Genomic DNA, 19,018 nt, shown 5'->3' on the forward strand with positions numbered 1-19,018 from the left:
AGTCTGAGAGAGTCAGTGCTGGCAGTCCCCACCCCAACCCGAGCCTCAGCGGGGCCCCTGGCAGTGGGTGACAAGGTGCGGAGAGCTCACTTTAGCTGACACCTTCCCCTGCGGGGTCAAAGGCCCACAACGGATGGACAGGGCACCTGCTGGGGCTCTGTTTCCAACGTGCCCAGCATGTAGAGCTGAGAAAACATCACGCACAAGGAGAGTCTCACCGTTTATCTTAGTGACCGAGTTCAGAATGTGACACATAGAAATTAGTCTTAGAAATTGCAAGGGAACCAACAGAGGGGCCGTGGTTAATTTACAGTGGTCCTTAACTTCACAGAAGAAACAGCCACTGGTCCCAAGCCTCCAACTCAATCAGTCAGCACGTATTTTTAACCTCTGACCAATAATCCTCTGTCTCATGGGACAGTCAACGCAGTAGTGTCAGCAGCTCAAGACTGGAACAATTCTTCTGATTTATTCACACGCAATGTAACTTCAGCTGTGTCTGATTTTCCTGATTGACACACGGTTTTCTGAAAGGGATGACGTTGATTCATATAAATAACCAGTGGTCAAGGGGCCCTGCAACCCTAGTTTATCTCAAGGCCCGTGACACGTAGCCATATTTGTAACGCAGGAGCCTCAGTATCTGTGCGAATCATTGGTTAATAACAACCAGCGAGCACCTGCCACATGGGTAGACTGGCCTCAGGGCTGTGAGGATGCTCACAACAGTGCAGGAGTCTCTCTCTTCTGGGGGTTTCCAGATCCACAGGGCAGCAGGCGGCCCACCAGCGAGGCTCAGCACGATGCTGATGAACTCAACCACACACTTCCTGACTTCAAACTTCCTGCAAAGCTACAGTAATCAAGACAGTGCGGCAGTGGCAAAAGGACAGATATATGGATCAATGGAACATAACCGAGAGTCCAGAAATAAACCCACATAACTATGGCCAACTGACTTTGACAAAGCTACCAAGACGATTCAGTGAGGAAGGAATAGTCTTTTCAACAAGTGGTGTTGGGACAACTGGACATCCACATGGAAAAGAATGAAGTCGGATCCACACCTCACACCATGTACAAGAATTAACTAAAAGGGGTCAGGAGCCAAGCTGCCTCAGGGCCCATCCCAGAGGGCCGCCCACGGGCCCGACCAGCTCTAGCCCTGCGTGGGTCCCACCGTCTGCAGAGCCTTCCCCGGGCCCCTTCCCTTCATGGTAGGAACACAGGTAGGTCGTTCATGGCACAGATGTGTCCAGGAAATTCTCGTCCAGAACTTTCAAAAATTAAAAATCTAATTTTCACCTTCAAGTGAATTTGCATCCTCAACTGCGATTCCCCCAAGTTTTCTCACACTTTATGTTCATGGTGTCAATGACATTAATGAAGTAAAATGTGACCAAAGATGAGTGCTTATGGGCCATTTTCTGGGGAATCTCAGAGTTAAAGTCTGGGCCCTTTGCAGCACATGATGGCTCATCGTCACCCAGCCTGCAGAGCGCTCAGCCAGCCCCCTGGGGCCTCAGCAGGTCTCTCAGGATTCACACCCCCGGGGCATGCCATCTCTTCCCCTGCAGACTGTCCTCGTCCTCGGAGCCCGGAGCCCTGCAGATGGCAGCGGTCACCTGGAGGGAGTGTCCAGCAGGCCAGAGGAGGGGCCACAGCCTCAGAGGGGACACCACCATCCGTGGTCACCTCTGCGCTGCCGCACCAGGCACACACCAGTGTGCTCCGCCCGCCTGGCCAGGGTGGACTCCAACTCAGCAGCGGGGTGGCGGTTGCAGTTGCGAGAAGGAAGCCGGGGAGCCCCAGCCCGCAGCCTGGCAGTATCAGAGCCTCAGCTGTCAGCAGAGCAGGAGCTCAGGCCTGAGCCCAGACAGTGCCAGCAGGGTGTGGTCAGGCAGAGGCTCAGGGGGAGCCACTGGCCTGGGGCAGGGACCAGGGCTCTGGGAGATACGCCATCTCTGCCTCTCAGAAAAGGAGAGTTGAAGAACAAAGGTCACTCCCAGCTCCAGTGTGTCTGAACAGATAGCACTTTGATCTAAACCCTTAATGACGCGCATGACCTGAGGCCAGCAGCCATAAAGATGCACACCCCTCCGTGAGGATGGTGTCCTTGAAAAGCAGCCAACAGCAGGTGAGGAGTAAATATGTGATGGAAGATGCACATGAAGGGATGTCCGGTGGCCATTTAAAGTGACAGTACAGACGGGGTCAGTGTGAGGTGGGAAGCACAGGCAGCAGGACGAGCATGCAATGCATCATCGTAAATCACGCTCATGTCTGCGTATCTGTGCAAAAAAAGTTCTCAGTGATGCTGAGGCACTGAGGTATTCACTTCTGAGTGACAGAATAAGTGTGTTTCATTTTCCTTCTTGGTGCCATGAGTTTTTAAATTTACAGTAATGCGTATTATTTTTGAAGTGGGAAAGATAAATAAAGGCTACTTTCCAAAAGATTTGCCAGAGAACCAGTTTAAGAGAGGGCAGCCTGGGCTTTCAGACCTGGATTGCAAGGGTGAGGAGAGAAGGCAGGAGGACCCCGTCACAGCAGGACCTCTGTCAGTAGCTCCAGCACCTCCACCCTGCAGCCTGCGCCGGGCCCTGACCCACACTCCCAGACGGGCCTCAGGGGCACCGGGACCTGCAGCTGCCTCAGGGGGGTTGCCCAGTGCCCTTTGCCTGCAAGGTGCCCAGTCAGCACCCCGAATGGACTGAGAGGGCCAGGCGCCATGGAGAACCAGCTCGGCACTCAGCCCTTAGGGGTGCCGCCTGGGGCAGGCGAAAGGAGAGCCGTGCAGGGAAAGCGCATGTGCAGAAGGAGCCCTGCCTCCTCCTCCTACAGCCCCACCCTCCCCAACTGCGGGTCTGACATCCTTACTCTGCTCCCCGTGTGTCTTCCAGGTCCCCTGTCCCATGCTCAGGCTCCCACCCCGTTTCCTGCCAGCCCGATTCTCTCGCCCCTGACCCCAGGGACGCCCTCCCACCTGCACACCTTCTCCCACCCCCAGGCCCCAGGGACATCCAGGGGACACCGTCAAGCCAGGCTGGCTGGCCAACTCCTGAGGTCAGAAGGCAGGCCCTGCGTGTACACAGGTTTGCGGTGCCAGGTGAGCTCAGATGTCCAGGAAACCCCTCCTCTCCCCCCAAGGCTCTGTCAAGAGCTGCTCCAGCACAACCTCAGAATCTTGCCACTCGCCCTTCTCGCCCACTTCGCCCCATTTCACCCCACAGGCCCCAGCCCAGCCTCTCTGAATGTCACCCTCGCTCCCTCATCAAGGCTTCATGTCCAAGAAGGACCTTCAAGTTCACCTTCCTCAGCAGACTGGTCCTTGAGACCACCAGCAGTGTCTCTCTCACAGCCCAGAGGGAGAGGGCACAGGGGGAGGACTGGGGGTGGGAGGCAGTGCTCAGAGAGACCCCAAGGGCCTGGGTGGAGTCCTCATTGCTCACAGAGCCAGCACCAGTGATGGCCACAGCAAGCTGGCCAGATTCTGAAGGTAAACATTGAGAAGCAGGTGGCAACTGGGGGCACCAGTGGGCAGACCCCATAGACGAGAGGACCACAGGACAACTAAACCCAGTATTTCCCAGGATGCTGAGAAGGGAGAGTGGGAGCCCAGAAAGACTAGATATGGGGTGTGGTCATTGCAAACCTAGCCCAGAATCACACAGGGAAGAGAATTCAGAGAAACTTATTTCCCAGAAAGGGTATAGATGGGGAGGGGGCGGTCGGGAGGCATGGGGGGGGGGCGGGGAATGTGGTTGTGTGTATGTGGTCACAAAAGGGCCTGTGTCAGAGGAATCAGAGCAGGAATCAGGACAGCCCCGAGTGCCAGGGATTCTGGCACACCCGAGCCAGGCTGAGTGCTGCCTGCAGATGAAAGGAGGGGTGACCAGGAGCTGGTCATCAGGGTGCCCCACACACTGGGGGAAAGGTGTGGGCAGGAGGCCGAGGATGAGGACCGATGAAACGCTCAGAGCCTACACCAGACCATGGTGAGGCAGGAGGGAGCCCAACACAGAACCGGGGCCAGGTGGGTGTCTGGTGGATGTTTCTGAGATGGATTAACGGATGAATGAGCGAGTTCAAAGTGAGTTTAATAGCATCTTACGAGGAAAATGAAAGCCCCCATGCACCTGGGTTCTCTCCCACCCTCTGGTCTCGCTGATGTCCCCCATTCTCAGCTCAGGGTCATCACGTCCTGGGGCACCGGCCACCCTGGTCTTCCGTCCCAGCCCGAACTTCTGGGCCCAGGCTGTGAAGAGCCCCACCTGGTTTAAGGAGAAAGACATGCACTGGACCCTCAGTAATTCCTCAGGGCCCCCAGAACTCTGTGGCCCTGGTTTCTTGCTGCACCACGAAGCCAGGTTAGACAAGAACTGAACGGCACGTGTCAGGGCGGCAGTGAACTGACCGTGCCCCCGCAGCTGACCACAGACAAGGTACTAGAAGCACTCTTGTGCACAGCCACAAAAAGAAACCCAAATGAAAACCTAGGACCCTCCCTAAACTCCACGTCTCCCCATGAGAAGACTCCAGTCTAACAAGCAGCTTTGAAGGGGCGGCTGAACATCCTAACACACAAGCCTGTGACAGAAGTGAGGATCACAGACACAAAAAGGCGGCCATCAGGATCTTTAAATGTAGGCACTAGTCAGAGCAGAGCACTGGACATAAGACCGGTACAGCAGAAAGAGTGCGAGGGAGGCCAAGGCGCAGAGGTGCACACCCACGGAGCTCAGGGGCGCCCCCTCCTCTGCTCCCTCGTCCTCGGGGTCCTGCTCCAGCTCCTGGGCATCGTCGTACTCCTCCTCCAGCATCAGGTCCTGAGACCCCCCTGGGCTGTTGTCTTTCTCCTCCACAGGGATGGCTGCGATGTCCTCATAGACACCTTCTGAGTGCAGACTCCCCGACATTCTGGAATCTGCAAAGGCCACAGCAGAACCTTCCAGGAGACACGCTCCCGCAGTCTATGCCCACCCTCAGGCCCACCGGGTCTCTCAAGCAGGCCAGGGCTCTCGGAACCTTGGCTCCTCTGCCACAGTTCCCCACCGAGAGCAGCATCCCCCATGGGGGGGCCACACCCTTCCGGAGCACCCAGGCAGGCGGGCCTGGGTGAGACTTGTTGGTCCCGGGCCCTGAGCACACCCCACAGAGCTCCCAGCTCCCCAGACGAGGGATCAGGGATGGGGACCTGGAGCCCTGGGAGCTCCGGGACAGGGATCTTCTCTTTTAGCCCATGGCAGAAGCAGAGCAGAGCCTGACAACTCATGGGTCCATGGAGGATCATGAGAAGTAGCCATGCGGGATCGGGCTTGGACCTGGCACACAGGGCAATGACCAGGACAGAGGGGGCCTGCGATGGGTTGGGGTCTCAGAGCTGCCCCCTAGCTGCCCCATCCCCAGGGCCCTGTCTTAACCTTGCCAGCCACGCCTACCTACCCCTGCAGGCTCCTCTGTCGTGGCACCACTTCGTCCCCAGGACCAGCAAGACAATGCCCAGGAGGGTGCCCAGGATGAAGCAGAAGGTCACGGGCAGGCTCCCAGCCTTGAGGGCAGGTAGAGGAACCAGGGTAGAGCCTATATGGACAGTGAGAGGCGGGGTCTTCCCTGTGGCCTGGGGTATTGTGACCTTGGGCCTGGACCACCCAAGCCTCTCAGGGAGGGGGAGGGGCACGGAGAGGAGAGATGGGCCTTATACTGCTCCTTCTCCAAAGATGGCCCTGAGGTCACAGGGCTGAGGGTCAGGAGGACGAGCCCAGAAGGGAGAGGCCAGAGGGAGGGGCCAGGAGGCAGGGGTCCAGGAGCCAGAGGGTCAGGAGCCAGGGGGCCAGGAGGGAGGGATCCAGGAGGCAGGGGGTCAGGAGGCAGGGGGCCAGCAGGGCAGCTCTTATGGTCCTGACTGCCCACTGCCCTCAGCTGTGTGTGGACACAGAGCCACAGTGTCCAAGAGGCCACAGCATACCAGGGCCAAATCCCCCAGGAGGCAAGGGAAAGACCTCAGAGAAATGGCTGGGCAGGGCCTGGGCCCGCTGTCCCCCCTGCCCCACCCATGGCTCTCCACTCAGGTTGGCACAGGGGAATGCACAGCAGTTTCCCTCAGAGAAGGAGGTGTCTCAGGAGCCCTGGTCGTGGTCTTGCTGACCTCGCCGGCCCACCTAAGGAGGCGGTGCCTGAGGCACCAGCCCACAGGAGACTCCAGGGGGGTTCCTCCGGCAGAGCCCACCGAAGGGCCCCTCTGGGTCCTGGCCAGGCAGGAGGGCATGAGCTGAAGCTTGAGGAAGAGCACACACACCAGATGCCTCCGGTAGGGCAGTGGTCCCCTTGTCACCTGCAGCAGAAATTGTGAGACCTCGGTGCAAGGAAGGCGAGGCGCCCACAGCCCTGAGCAGCCCAGACCCTCACCCAGACCCTGGGAGCAGCGCCCCACCCCCGCCCAGCCCGAGCCTGGCGGGTTGCCCACCTGCCACAAGGCAGCTGGTGCCCCTGCACCCAGAGGGATGCAGCGCAGGGCAGCACCCCAAGCACCCAGGATAAGGTGTCCTCTCTAGGAACCCTCCTGGTACCCCCTTCCCAGGCCCCCCGCCGCCTCCCACTCACGGGAGCAGCGCACGCCCGCGTCCTCTTTGTGCGCGCAGTCTCCACGTCCCCACGGCTCCGCGGGGCAGCTCCGCAGGGACGCCTCGCTGCCCCGGCACTGCACCTCGTCCAGCCACACGGGCCCCGAGCCCGGCCCGAAGGCGGCCCCCGCCAGGGCGCTCAGGGCCCGCCCACAGCCCAGCTGGCGGCACACGACCTCCGCGTCCGCCAGGTCCCAGGAATCGTCGCACACGGTGCCCCAGGAGCCGGCGTGCCAGAGCTCCACGCGACCGGAGCAGTCGTCCTCTCCCCCGCGCACGCGCAGCGCGCCCTCCTCTGGAGGAGGGGCTGTGGTCACTGTGGGGCAGGGCCGGCATGGGGAGCGGAAAGGGAGACGACAGAGGGGTACCTGGGCAGCTGTGGGTGGATAAGCAGTTGAGAGTCTCCGTGGAATCCTGGGGCGTTTGCTCTGATGATCCTATTGGAATAAACAGCCAGCGTTCCGACGTAAATTGCCCTGAAAAGCTTCAGAATGAAGTCTGTGGAGCCCAGTGACCCCCAAGCCCCGAGCTATGGGTCAACAGCAGCCCCTGCCGGGGACTTGGGATATGTCAGCTGCCTCCAGCCCACTACACCCCCAGGCCACCAGGGACCCACCTGCACAGGTGATCCAGACCTCCTCTCCGCGGGTACAGGAGCGTGGGTTCCACGGGGCTGAGGGGCACTGCCACAGCGTGGAGTTTCGCAGCCTGCGGCACTCAATGTTGTCCACCCAGGAGACGCCCAAGCCTGCAGCGTGGACGGGCCTGTTCTCCAGCCAGCCCTGCTCCCCACAGCCCAGCTGCTTGCAGATGATGGACATGGAGGTGTCCTTCAGGGTGTTACTGCACACAGCGCCCCATGTCCCATTGTAGAACACGTCCAGCCACCCAGTGCAGTGGTGGGTGCCGCCTCGCAGCCTCAGGGCCACCGATTCTGGAAGACAAGCACAGTCAGGCCAAGGGAAATCTCTGAAAGAAGAGGCCAAAAGGAGGGGGTTCCAGTGCCAACCTCGATGCCACTCAATGACATCTGACCCAGTGAGCCCCTGGCCTCAACCTCACATGGATCACACATCCCCATAGCCATCTCCCACCACAAGGATGCAGGTAGCAGTTAACCACAGGTAACCAGGTTTAATCCCCAGTTGGAACATCTTAGTCAGCAAGCATCAGTGATAGATTATAAAAGTGGCCACAAAGATCTCCTGCCTGTATCGATGCCCCTTGTAATGAGTCTATCGCCACCCCTGAGTCTGGGCTCGCCTCAGGACCTCAGCCAACTGAAGGAGTTTGGGTGGGGGGGACCCCCCGCCTCTGCTCTCGCTTTTGAAGTGAGAAGCTGCCAGGCTGAGCCATGAGAGAAAGGGAACGTCCCAGCCCTGCCAGCAGCCAGTCCCCACGCAGGGTCCTGTCAGCCAGCAGCCGGTCCCCAGTTCAGGGTCCTGTCAGCCCAATGTGACCACAGCTGCCTGAGGAGCCCACGGGACAGAGTGAAGGAAGGACTTCAAGGACAACGAAAACACGAGGGCAAGATGCACATCCAGGAACACAAAGACCAGAACTGACAGAAAGGCAGGTCAGTGATGTGGCCTGCCCCCGAGAAACTCACCTAGAACGCGTGAGAGCGAGAAAGGGAGAAAAGGATGGGAAGACCCAAAAGAATGAGCCTTTACTTAAGAAACACGGAGACTGAAACAAATGCGATCATCTAAGACACAGTTGAAGAAAACTTTCCTAAAGCAAAAACAAGAACCAAAATCAATGAGAAGAGACCACAAGCAGATGCCCAAGCCCCCCGGGGGGGCTGCCTGGAGATGCCAGGGAGGCAGTCCCACCCAGACCCCCACAGGCTCACACCCCAATAAATGACAAAATTCCATCACTCCAGAATAGTCACACCCAGACAGATCACCATAAAGAGCCTCAGGTATGTCTGAGCTAAAGAACAGACCAAAAACCCCCTCATACACCGCCTTAAAAATACTCTGGAAGGCTCTCCCGCACACTAAAATATGGATCAAAATTAAGAATTTGAGACCGGAGAAGTTTAGGCACAAACGTGAGATGACCTTGTGAGCAGGGGAGACAGACCCCAGGCAGCGCTGGTCCAAGACCAGAGCACATCTGAGCAGACATGAGCCCCCCCTACTCCAGAGACCCCTGCCCCGCGCAGGGCACAGACCCCCAAAGGTCTCCGTTGGCGGCAGCACAGCAGCAAGAGCACACGGATACCGGGAGGGTCCCTGGAGACATTACGGAACCTCGGAAAGAAGTGCGCGTTGTTCTACCCTGAGACAGCACGGCCATTCGATACCCAGCTGCCCCACGAAGCGACGCAGCCACAGGACCGACCTGAGCAGAAGACGCCGGCGTCCTCCTTGTGTCCACAGTCGTGCCGGCCCCAGCCCTCCGACGGGCACTGCCACAGCGCAGACTCCTGGCCCCCGCAGCCCAGCTCGTCCATCCAGATGCGCCCGGCCCCAGCCCCGAAGTGCGCGGCCCCTGGGGCGCTGAGGGCGGCGCCGCAGGCCAGCTGCCGGCAGACCACGTGGGCGTCCCGCAGGTCCCAGCCGTCGTCGCACACGGTGCCCCATGCGCCGCCGTGGAGCACCTCCACACGCCCTGCACAGCGGCCCGGGCCCGCGGCCAGCCGCACCCGGCGGCTCCCTGCGGGGAGACCGAGTCAGGGCGGCCGGCCCCAGGGGGGCGGAGGGGCGGCCGCTGGGGCCTTACTCACCGGAGCACAGGACACCCGCGTCCCTCGAGGTCCCCGCGGACACCAGCAGGGCCGCGGACACGTTGCACTGGGTCAGGCGGCTCTCGGTGCCCAGACAGCGCGCACGGCTCAGCCGCACCGGGACGGCCCCGCGCGGGGGTGCAGGCGCGTCGTAGGCTCGCTCGGCGCCTCCGCACCCCAGCTGCCGGCACACGACGGCCGCGCCGTGCAGGTCCCACCCGTCGTCCAGGACGCGGCCCCACACCCCGTCCAGGGATATCTCCACGCGGCCATCGCAGCGGCTCTGCCCGTCTCTTAGTCGCAGGGCGTCAGGGAGGCCTGGGGAGGGAGGCGGGACGCGGGAGGGGCCGGCAGGGCATCAGGGAGGGACCCTCGCTGGGCTTGTAAAGGGGAGAGGACCACCGTCTCGGCGCAGAGCCCTCTCTGCTCTCTGCCTCCCTCTGCCCAGGGCTGGCTGACACACCTGAGCAGACCACGGCGGCTGCGTTTCCCAGGGCACAGGCTGGGGCCCCCAGAGTGCTAACTGGGCAATTCCACAAGTAGGGCTCTGTCCCCGTGCAGTGAAACACGTCGGGCCAGATGGGAGCATCTCCGTCCCCAAAATGGCCTCCTTGGGGAGTGGCCACCGCGTTGCCACAGTTGAGCTGGTGACAGAGGACGGTGGCATCTGCTAAGTCCCAGTGGGCGGCACAGAGGGGCTTCCAGGCCCCCTGAACCTGGAGTTCCAAGCGCCCCTCGCAGCTGCTGCTGCCGTTGACCAGCCGGAACTCTGAGGAAAGTGGGGGTGTCAGCGTCCCTCTGAGCCGCAGACCCAGCACGTGGCAATTCCTTTCTTTTGTACCCAGTGTGGTGGCCATAGAGATGTGCCCTTGCTCCCACCAGCTCCCCACCCACCTCAGCCTCAGCATCCACCCCATACATCTCAGCAGAGGAGCCCACACTTCGTGGTGCGGCCTTGGGGGCACGTGCCTCTGTGACCAGAACTCTTGGCTCCCTCTTTCCCCTTCCCTCAACCAGCAGAAGCAAGACTTTCTCCGCTGGGAACCCGCACACCCTCTCGGCTGGACGCGCCTGTGTCAGCTGGGCTCAGAGCCCCAGAGAGAGTCACAGAGGGACGGAGGCAGGGCCAGCACAGAGTCCACCTTGCTGGCCTCACCTGAGCACCTCAGCCCGGCGTCTTGGTCGTGCCCACACTGGTGCCCGGGCCCCCGAGGGCAGTGGAACAGCAGGGACTCGTTGCCTGCACAGTGGAAGGCCTCCGTCCATATGAGCCCAGAGCCACGGCCGAAGTGGGTGCCCCTGGGCATGGACACGGCCACACCACACTGCAGCTCTCGGCACACCACGTGAGCCGTAGCCTGGTCCAGGTCAGAGTCGCAGATGGCACCCCAGGCCAGGCCACGCCTCACCTCCAGGCGCCCAGCACAGGGGTGCTCACCGCCCACCAGCCGGGCCTCAGTGTGTCCTGGGAGCAGACAAACTCTGTTAGGGACAGGTGTTCTTGGGTGAATGGCTGAGCCTGGAGCCACCGCCCTGGACCACAAGAGGCTCCAGCCAGGTGGGGTCATCTGTATCCAGGCAGTGGGTCCTCCAAGCACAGGGCACATCCGCCCTGCACCAGAACAGAGCAGGGGTCCCTGGTCACATCCCCAAGGTCAGAGGTCAGGGTCATCTGCAGCAGGTGCCTGTGTGTGTCACACAGCCTCTGCCTGCCCAAAGTGGTGGCATCAAAGCCCTGTTTAATCTCAGAGGCAAAGTCAAGGCACCCCTCGGGCCACAGACCATTGTCCACCTCATTGTAGCCTGTGCTAATTCCCAGAACACAGCCAGGATCTATGAGGGCCGGCGCACCCTCACACACTCGGGACGGGGCTGGTAGGCAGTGACTGACGAGTGTTAGACACACAACAACCACAGCTGAAACAGTGCAGCTGCTGCAGTGACAGCCAGGACCCCAACCAGCCTGGGGGTTCTAAGCAGGGACACCTCTGCTAGGACGCCAGAAACCCAGAGACGTGCACACAGACCTGGGCACACCTGCAGCCCGCTCAGTGTGGCACCTGCCGAGCCGTCTAAGGACACTTCCTCAGTTCCACCTCTAGGTCTCAGAGTAATTCGAGAGTGTCAGATTTTCAAAGAGCTCTTTCCTCTCCTCTCTCCCTCACCTCCCAGCCTGCTCTTCTTTCCCCTATACAGAGAGCTGCCCCGGTGTCCACAGGAGAACCACTGTGAGAGCCGAGCCTTTCCCTCCGGCCACTCTCAGATGGCCTGCAGGCAATGCCCCAGGCGGGACTGGGTCTGTGGGGGCCAGAGCAGGCAGGGCCGCCTCACCTGAGCAGACCACCTCTGCGTCCTGCTGGAAGTCACAGCCGCTGCGAAGGTTGTTGTTGAGCCTGCAGTCCCGGATGGTCTTCTCGGTGCCCCGGCAGGTCATATACTTCCCGACGACGCCCAAACCCTGGCGGGAGGCCTGGAGCGCAGGGCCGCACCTCAGCTCTTGGCAGAACACCGTGGCCTCCTCCTGGTGCAGGCCACAGAGGCGATCCACCCCGTTCACGTTCCTGATCTCGGGGAGCCCCGCGCAGGGGCTGCGGCCCTGCACCAGCCGGATCTCCCGAAAAGTGCCGCCTGCGAAGCACAGGCTGCGATACAAAGGTGCGGGTCCTGGGGGCCATATGGCCACTTGGAGCCTGCGGCCTGCCTCAACGACCAGACGCCTCCATTTGGGCATGGCAGTCCCCGCCGGGCACTGTGCCTGAGGGCCTGCCAGGGGGTCACAGCCGAAAGCGGCCCTGCCCTTCTTCAAGGGGGTGGGTTCTGCGTGAGCAGGGCCCCTTCTGAGGGGCGGGGCCTTTCTGAACAGGCAGCCACAAAGGGGACCCCACTCAGAAGGTCCCGCTCAGAGGGCCCATGCCTGGTTTGATGCTCTGCTGTCACGCTCTTAAAAATCTGAACAGTTTCTGAACAAGAGCCAGAGGAACCATGCAGTGGGTCAGCCTCAGAGACAGGATGCTATGAGGGGCCTCACAGGCCCTCCACCAGGAAAAGTGCCAGAGACAGCTGAAGACCCTCAAGGCAGACCTCAAAGGGAAAGCACCTGCCTCCAGCAGTCTGTGTAAGAAATCGTGATTAGATACTGCAGGGGTCTTCAGACCACCTCAGATGTCCAGAAGACAAGGTGGTCCTGGCCCCACCCCCAGACCCGCCCTCCTCCTCACCTGCCCTCCTCCCCTTCCCCCTTTCCCCAGCTATCCTCCTCCTCCCTCTCTCTCATCCCCTTCCCCCTCCCCCACCTACCCTCCGTCCCCCCAGCACCTCTCCTGCCCTGACTTACTCTTGCACAGAGCCACCACCACCCACTCGTGGGGGCACTTGCTCCGCGTCCATGCCCCGAGGCTGCACTCCCACAGGGAGGACTCCTTTCCGCTGCAGGACACGTTGTGGAGCCAGGGCAGCTGCATCTCCCCAGGCAGTGGGACGTACTTGGGGGCCCCCACCGCATCTCCACAGCCCAGCTGCCTGCAGACCACAGACGCCTCCCTCTGTGTCCACTCCCGGTTGCACACGTGTCCCCACTTCCCCTCGCGTTGGACCAGCACCACTCCGTCACATGGGCTGGGTCTGTATGCCAGCCTCAGGTCGCCGGGTCCACCTGCGAATGGCACCAGGGGCCTTAGATGGAACAGACCGTTGGTGCCTGGCGGGACATCCACGGGCGCGAGCTGGGTAGTAAGGATGCCTCCAAGGCCTTGCTTCGAGGCCTCAGCGCAAAGCCAGATGTCCCCCCCGCCCACACTCAGCAAAACCAGTCCAGAAAGGTGATGCGGGGTCACACAGGCCAGCCTCTGGCCCCTGGCACCGCACAGCCCAGTGTCCTCAGCTCCACAGCCACTTCCCTCCTGGCCCTCTGGAGCCCCCACGTTGTGGGTGACCCTAACCCCTAGGCAAGGAATTCCCCTTGTCCTCCTCTGCCTAAAGCTGGGGGACTCCTGCCACCGTCCCACTCTGCCTCCCAAACATTATTTTCCCACTTCCACTCCAGGCCCTGCAGGCCCTGGAGCCCACTGCGCCCCTCCCCCAACTCTTCCCCCCTCACCCAGCTCCACCCGCCTGACTGTCCCCCACCGCATTGTCCAGTGTCCCCTTCACTCTTCCCTGTCCACAGCAGCCCAGCATCTAGGAAGACTCCAGTGTCCGTTCCCCCTAACCACACGCCATCTTTCTGGCTCACTCTCCACAGTGCTGGCCTCTGAGTGCTCCAACAGCAGGCATCTGGCCCCCTTCAGTCTCCGAGGGTCTTAGTGCCCCCTGGACCTTCTAGTCCCACCAAGACCACAGCCGCATCCCCCTCACTATGCCCTGTCTAGGCCTCTGCAGCCTGGTCTTCCCCACACAGCCCCTGGCAGCCCACCTCATCTCAGCCCCTTGACCCCCCATCCTCTCGCCCCCTCGTGGGCTGGTGCAGGGGAAAGAAAACAGCTGCCATGGGGACATCTATGTGGATGGCGCTTGTGGCCACATCCTGGGCCACCCCAGACCTCCTAAAGGGCCCGTCCTGGGCTGACTGGGGAGGAGATAGAGGGCAGACCCCCTATGGCCCAGAGGAAGGCACGTCTCTCCCACCCCCTGCCCAGGGGTTTGTCACTGCCCCCGCCTCCCCACCCCTAGCCTTGTCGTCGCCCTCCACACCTGCTCTTCTTGGGATGTAGACGAGCAGCAGCATCTGCCTCTTTAACATAAAACAAGACCCCCGCCAGTGTGCCATGTCACTCCCACTGCACCATCACTGCCCACAGGTTCCCACCCCCACTACCTGGGGCCCTTCTGTCTAGCTGGGTGGTCACCTCCTGGCCAGAGCCCTGGATCAGCCTGCCCAGTAAAGTTTCCTGCTGTCTGCTTCCAGGAACCACGCGCACCTGCTCTCTCCTGCGTCCCCTCCCTGACACACACTCGCACATGCACACACTTATGCTCACACCTTCACATGTGCACACTCTTCCTCTCACACTGGCACACACCCACCCGCTCGTAGATCCATGACACTGGGGGCCCACGCTCTCGCCTCCCGCCTCTCTGTGCAGTTCCTTTTGGCAGGACCCCTCTCCGCAGCTTCCTGCCCATGACTGGGCCTCTTGCCGTCTGAACTCAGCAGCCTCCCGCACATCTGTGCCCCCCAACCTGGTGTGGCATGTCCCTGGGACTGTGGCTCCCTCCTTGTCCCAGTGCCAAGCCCAACACTCACCCTCACTGCCGGGTGCAGCCGGCTTTCCCATGCCCCCGTCCGCCCCCAGCCCTGCCCCAGAGACAGCGGGTGGAGCAGCAGGACTCGTCAGCACCTGTTGACTGGGTCACTGGGACCAGATGCTAGCCGAGTCCCCTCATTCCATCTGGCTCTGACCAGCCCCATGCCCGGCTCAGAGCAGTGCGGCTGGGAGCCCTGGGCTCACCCTGGGACTGGACCTGCTCTGTCAGGGCTAGCACAAGAATCTCTGGGGGTTGGTACTTTGCAGCCCACATGCCCTCCTGCCCCAGGAAGCGCCACCCATCTCTGGGCTGCGTGAGACCCAGGCAGACAACCGGTCACAGCAGGAGACCCTCATGACCAGAGCCTGGGCATCTACAAGCTGCTACTTCCAGAAGTTCCTGTGGATGGAGAAGGAGAGACTTACCAGTGGGGACTGCCCTGAGAGACAGGAGAAGGGGCCCGAGTATCAAGGCCCAGAGAGCGGCCCTCATGGCCTTGCAGCCCCCAGGGCCTCAGCCTGCTCCTGCCACTCAGCTGGGGCAGTGGCAGAGATCACAGTCCAGAGTCAAATACACAGAAGCAGGAGCCGGATCAATGGGAACAGTGAGGGACTTCCCAGAGCTTAGAGTGACTCTGTCTCTGGTGTGTGAGCAGAGCAGCTAATGGCCTCTGTGGTCCTAAGCATCACCAGACGTGAGACGTGAGCAAGGGGCCCAGGCTGGGGGTTTCCTGTCCCGCTGGCGACGCTGACAGGGTAGCTTCACTCAGACCCACAGTCAGGCAGGTTGCCTGATCTGCCCACAGCCACAGCAGCGGTGAAGCCCTGTGTGTCTCACCCTCCACCCAGGCCCAGTGGCTTCAGCTCCCACCATACCCAGTCACGCAGTGACAGTGGACACCCCGGGACCAGCAGGGACTGAGTGGGAGCCCTGCAGCACCAGGAGGATGAGACAGTCAGGGAAGCTCTGCAGGCACTCTGAAAACTACGCTGTCGTTGGAACCAAAGCCACCAGAGAAGGCCGAACCTATCCCCTAACCCTAAACAGGGCGACTATCTGCCGAAATGGAAGATCCAGAAAGAATCGGCAGTCTCCTGACGTCACACCCAAAATATCCAGGACAGAGCTGAAAATCACTCATCATGGGAAGAACCAGGAAAACCACAGTTTGATGGCGAAAGACCATCAACTGATGCTAATACCAATAGGAATTAGATGTTGAATTATCTGACAAGGATTTTAAAACAGCCTTCATAAAAAATGCTTCCACAATAAATTCAAATTCTTTTGAGATAAATTTAAAAAATAGAAAATCTCGGCAAAGAAGTAGAAGTTATAAAAATGAACCGCCTTGAAAACCACAAACTACTAAAACTCAGCCAAGAGGCAATAGATAACCTGAATAGTCCTATAAAAGAGGTTAAAATCAGGATGCTCCTGAAGCCAGGGTCCTCACTGTTGGAGTGGACGTTCACAGCTCAGTGAGGAGAGGAGGCGAGTGACTGCCTGGTGAGGGCCTTGAGGTGGAGACATCAGCGAGACCTCACGTTTATCTTACGTCAGGTACGGATGGGCACAAACAGAAATATTTACAGATGCGTGCACAGCCGTGAGTATTTCCTTCTCTGTCAGCTCAGAGGCCTAGAAGCAAAGACCTTGCAGCAGCAGCGAGCACGCCCAGCCCTGTTTCTGATGCCAGTCTCCAGTAAAAGGCACCAGGGCTTCTTGGGGAAATGGCTGCTTCTAAGACTGGGCAGGAAACGCACAGGGTGAGCCTGGAGCTTCTTGTAATGCCAGGAAGTAAAGAAGTGATAAAAAGTAAACAGTAACGAAAAACAAAACACATTGATGGAGGTTTGCCAAAAGCACACAGGGGCTAAGTCAAGAGCTCCTGAGGGCCAAAGCCGGGACAGCATGAGCAGCAAGGTAGACAAAGCCACACTGGGTTATAACTCAAAGTGTAAAGTGAATATCTGTGAGTCATACTGATATAAATAAAGGATTGAATACACAAATAAATGGAGAGAAGAGGCAAATCTCCCATGCAGAAGAATTCCAAATAATTTGTGTAGATACTCTGCTTTCACGGAGGGAGAGCATAACCTCCTGCTCCTTAAGTGTGAGCCACACAGAGTGTCTTCCCTCCAAAGAGTAAAGTGTGGAAAGGGGAGAAAAAGAATAACTTTACTGTAACTTTTCAGTGGAGAAACCTGACAGACGTGCCCTCAGCCAGGTGATGGAGGTCAGCGTCCTCGCTGACACGGTGGCAATGGTATGTGCCCTTGATATGATGTGATCACAATGGCACTTCACCTCTGCGATCTCCTCCCAAAACCCATCACCACAATCTAGTAAGAAAAAGATCAGACAAATTCCAGAAAAGGGACATCCTACAAAAAACTGACCAGTAATCCTCAAAAATGTCAAGGTTATCAAAAACAAGGGAAGTATAAAAAACTGTCACATCCAAGAGAAGCCTAAGGAGATGTGCCAAACACAATAGGACGTCCTAGATGGGATCCTGGGACGGAAAAAGGACTTCAGGGAAAACTAAAGAAATCCCAGTAAACTATGGACTTTAATTTATAATAATGTATCAATATTGCTTCATTAATTGTAGCGAATGTACCACACTAGTGTAAGATGTTAATAATAATAAAACCGCACGTGGGGTGTATCGTAACTCACTGTACTATCTTTTCTATTTTTGTGTAAAAATCTAAAACTGTTTTAAAAAATAAAGTCTAAATACTCCTGAGAAAGAAATCTTTAGGCCCAGAGTGTTTCACTAAAGAATTTTACCAAACATCTGAAGAATATACCAATTCCACACAATCTCTTCCAGAAAATAAAAGAAGATGGAACACTTCCCAATTCATTTTATAAGACTAAGATTAGCCTGATACTAAAGCCAGACAAAGCACAGAAAAAGAAAACTACAGGCCAATATCCCTAATGAATTTAGATGCAAAATCACCAACAGAATTTTAGCAAGTATAATCCAATGTATAAGAAAAATAGACACTACAACTAAGTGTAATAATTCCAGGCATGCAAGGCTGGTGCAAGATCTGAAAATCAATCATTGTAATCTACCGCATCAATGGGCTACAGAAGACAAATCACTTTATCATATCAAATGATGCAGAAAAAGCATTTGACAAAATTCGCACCCCATTCATGATAAATCAGAAAACTAGCAATGAGGGGAACTTCCTCAACCTCATAAAGAGCATCTACGAAAAAGCCTACAATTAACATCAAATGTAATGATGAAAGACTGAATGTTTTCTCTCTAAGATCAGCGCCAGTACAATGAGTCCAAGCATTCTCACTGCTCTTACTCAACATATTCCTGGAAGTTCTAGCCATTGCAATCAGACAAAAAAAATGAAATAAATAAAAGCATACGTATGGGAAAAGAAGAAATTTTTTAAAAGTCTCTATTTACAGATGACAATCATGTATGTAGAAAATCCCAAGGACCCCACCAAAAAAAAACCTCCTAGAACTAGTAAGTGAATTCAGTAAGATTACAGCATGTAAGATCAAAACACAAAACTCAGTTGTATTTCTCTATACTAACAATGAACAGGTGGAACTCAAAATAAAACATGCAATATAATTTAAAATTTCTCTAAAGAAAATGAAACACTTAGGGGGCCAGCCTGGTGGCACAGCAGTTAAGTTTGCATGTTCTGCTTTGACAGCCTGGGGGTCACCGGTTCAGATCCTGGGTGTGGACATGGCACCGCTTGGCATGCCATACTATGGCAGGCATCCCACATATAAAATATAGGAAGATGGTCATGGATGTTAGCTCAGGGCCAGTTTTCCTCAGCAAAAAGAGGAGGATTAGTGGCAGATGAAGATTAGCTCAGGGGTAATCTTCCTCAAAAAAATAAAAAATCGTAAAAGAAAATGAAACACTTAGGCATAAATCTAAGAAAACGTTTGCGGGATAAGTCTGATGAAAATTACCAAATGCTGATGAAAGAAATCAAATACTCCCTAAATACCTGGAGAGACATATGTGTTCATGGATTGGAAGCCTCAATGTAGTAAAGATGTCAATTCCCCCTAAACCGAGGTATGTGTTTAAGGGAATTCCTACCCAAAATCTCAGCAAGAGTTTTTGTAGACATAGACAAACCTATTCTAAAGTTTATATGGAAAATGAAAGATCCTAGAATAGCCTGATATTTTGGGAGGAAAAAGGTGAGAGGAATCACCGTTTCCAATGTTAAGACTGACTGAATAGTTACAGTAATCAAGACGCGTAGACAAATGGAACAGAATGAACCTGGAAACAGATTCATACAAATACACTCGATTAATTTTTGACAAAAGAACAAAGCCAATTAAACAGAAGAAGGGTAGACTTTTCAATAAATGGTGCTGGGAGAATTGGCTA

General features: G+C 57.2%; 1 protein-coding gene across 13 annotated transcripts; it reads right to left on the reverse strand.

Moving 5' to 3' along the window:
- Positions 1 to 4,082: 4,082 nt before the first annotated feature.
- SCART1 (scavenger receptor family member expressed on T cells 1) lies at positions 4,083 to 15,284 on the reverse strand. Of its 13 annotated transcripts, none has more exons than XR_011543129.1 (14): positions 15,030 to 15,278; positions 12,695 to 13,012; positions 11,692 to 11,988; positions 10,517 to 10,825; positions 9,824 to 10,129; positions 9,361 to 9,678; positions 8,976 to 9,290; positions 7,240 to 7,557; positions 6,992 to 7,060; positions 6,604 to 6,918; positions 6,299 to 6,334; positions 5,442 to 5,583; positions 4,737 to 4,927; positions 4,083 to 4,274 (listed from the first exon to the last, which is right to left on the reverse strand). XR_011543129.1 is itself a non-coding variant. In XM_070630773.1 (14 exons), the coding sequence occupies exons 1-14, from the start codon at positions 15,094 to 15,096 to the stop codon at positions 4,198 to 4,200; spliced, it is 3,078 nt and encodes a 1,025-aa protein (XP_070486874.1). In that variant the 5' UTR covers positions 15,097 to 15,284; the 3' UTR covers positions 4,083 to 4,197. The 13 variants fall into 13 exon arrangements, 8 of the variants coding, with proteins under 8 accessions (XP_070486874.1, XP_070486863.1, XP_070486914.1 ...); XR_011543127.1 differs by having other exon boundaries at positions 4,733 to 4,927; XR_011543135.1 differs by having other exon boundaries at positions 6,149 to 6,334.
- Between the last annotated feature and the right edge of the window lie 3,734 nt (positions 15,285 to 19,018).

This window comes from Equus przewalskii, chromosome 1, assembly GCF_037783145.1.
Source record: "Equus przewalskii isolate Varuska chromosome 1, EquPr2, whole genome shotgun sequence".
In the NCBI taxonomy this organism is placed as follows: domain Eukaryota; kingdom Metazoa; phylum Chordata; class Mammalia; order Perissodactyla; family Equidae; genus Equus; species Equus przewalskii.

What these genes read in the sequence shown, in the direction of transcription:
- SCART1 (XM_070630762.1), bottom strand. Translation starts at nt 15,096, where the DNA reads ATGAGGGCCGCTCTCTGGGCCTTGATACTCGGGCCCCTTCTCCTGTCT. An exon ending in CGCCGGCGTCTTCTGCTCAG is followed by an intron (nt 7,558 to 8,975) that starts GTCGGTCCTGTG and finishes CTTGTCTTCCAG; the next exon opens with AATCGGTGGCCCTGAGGCTG. An exon ending in GGTCTGGATCACCTGTGCAG is followed by an intron (nt 7,061 to 7,239) that starts GTGGGTCCCTGG and finishes TTATTCCAATAG; the next exon opens with GATCATCAGAGCAAACGCCC.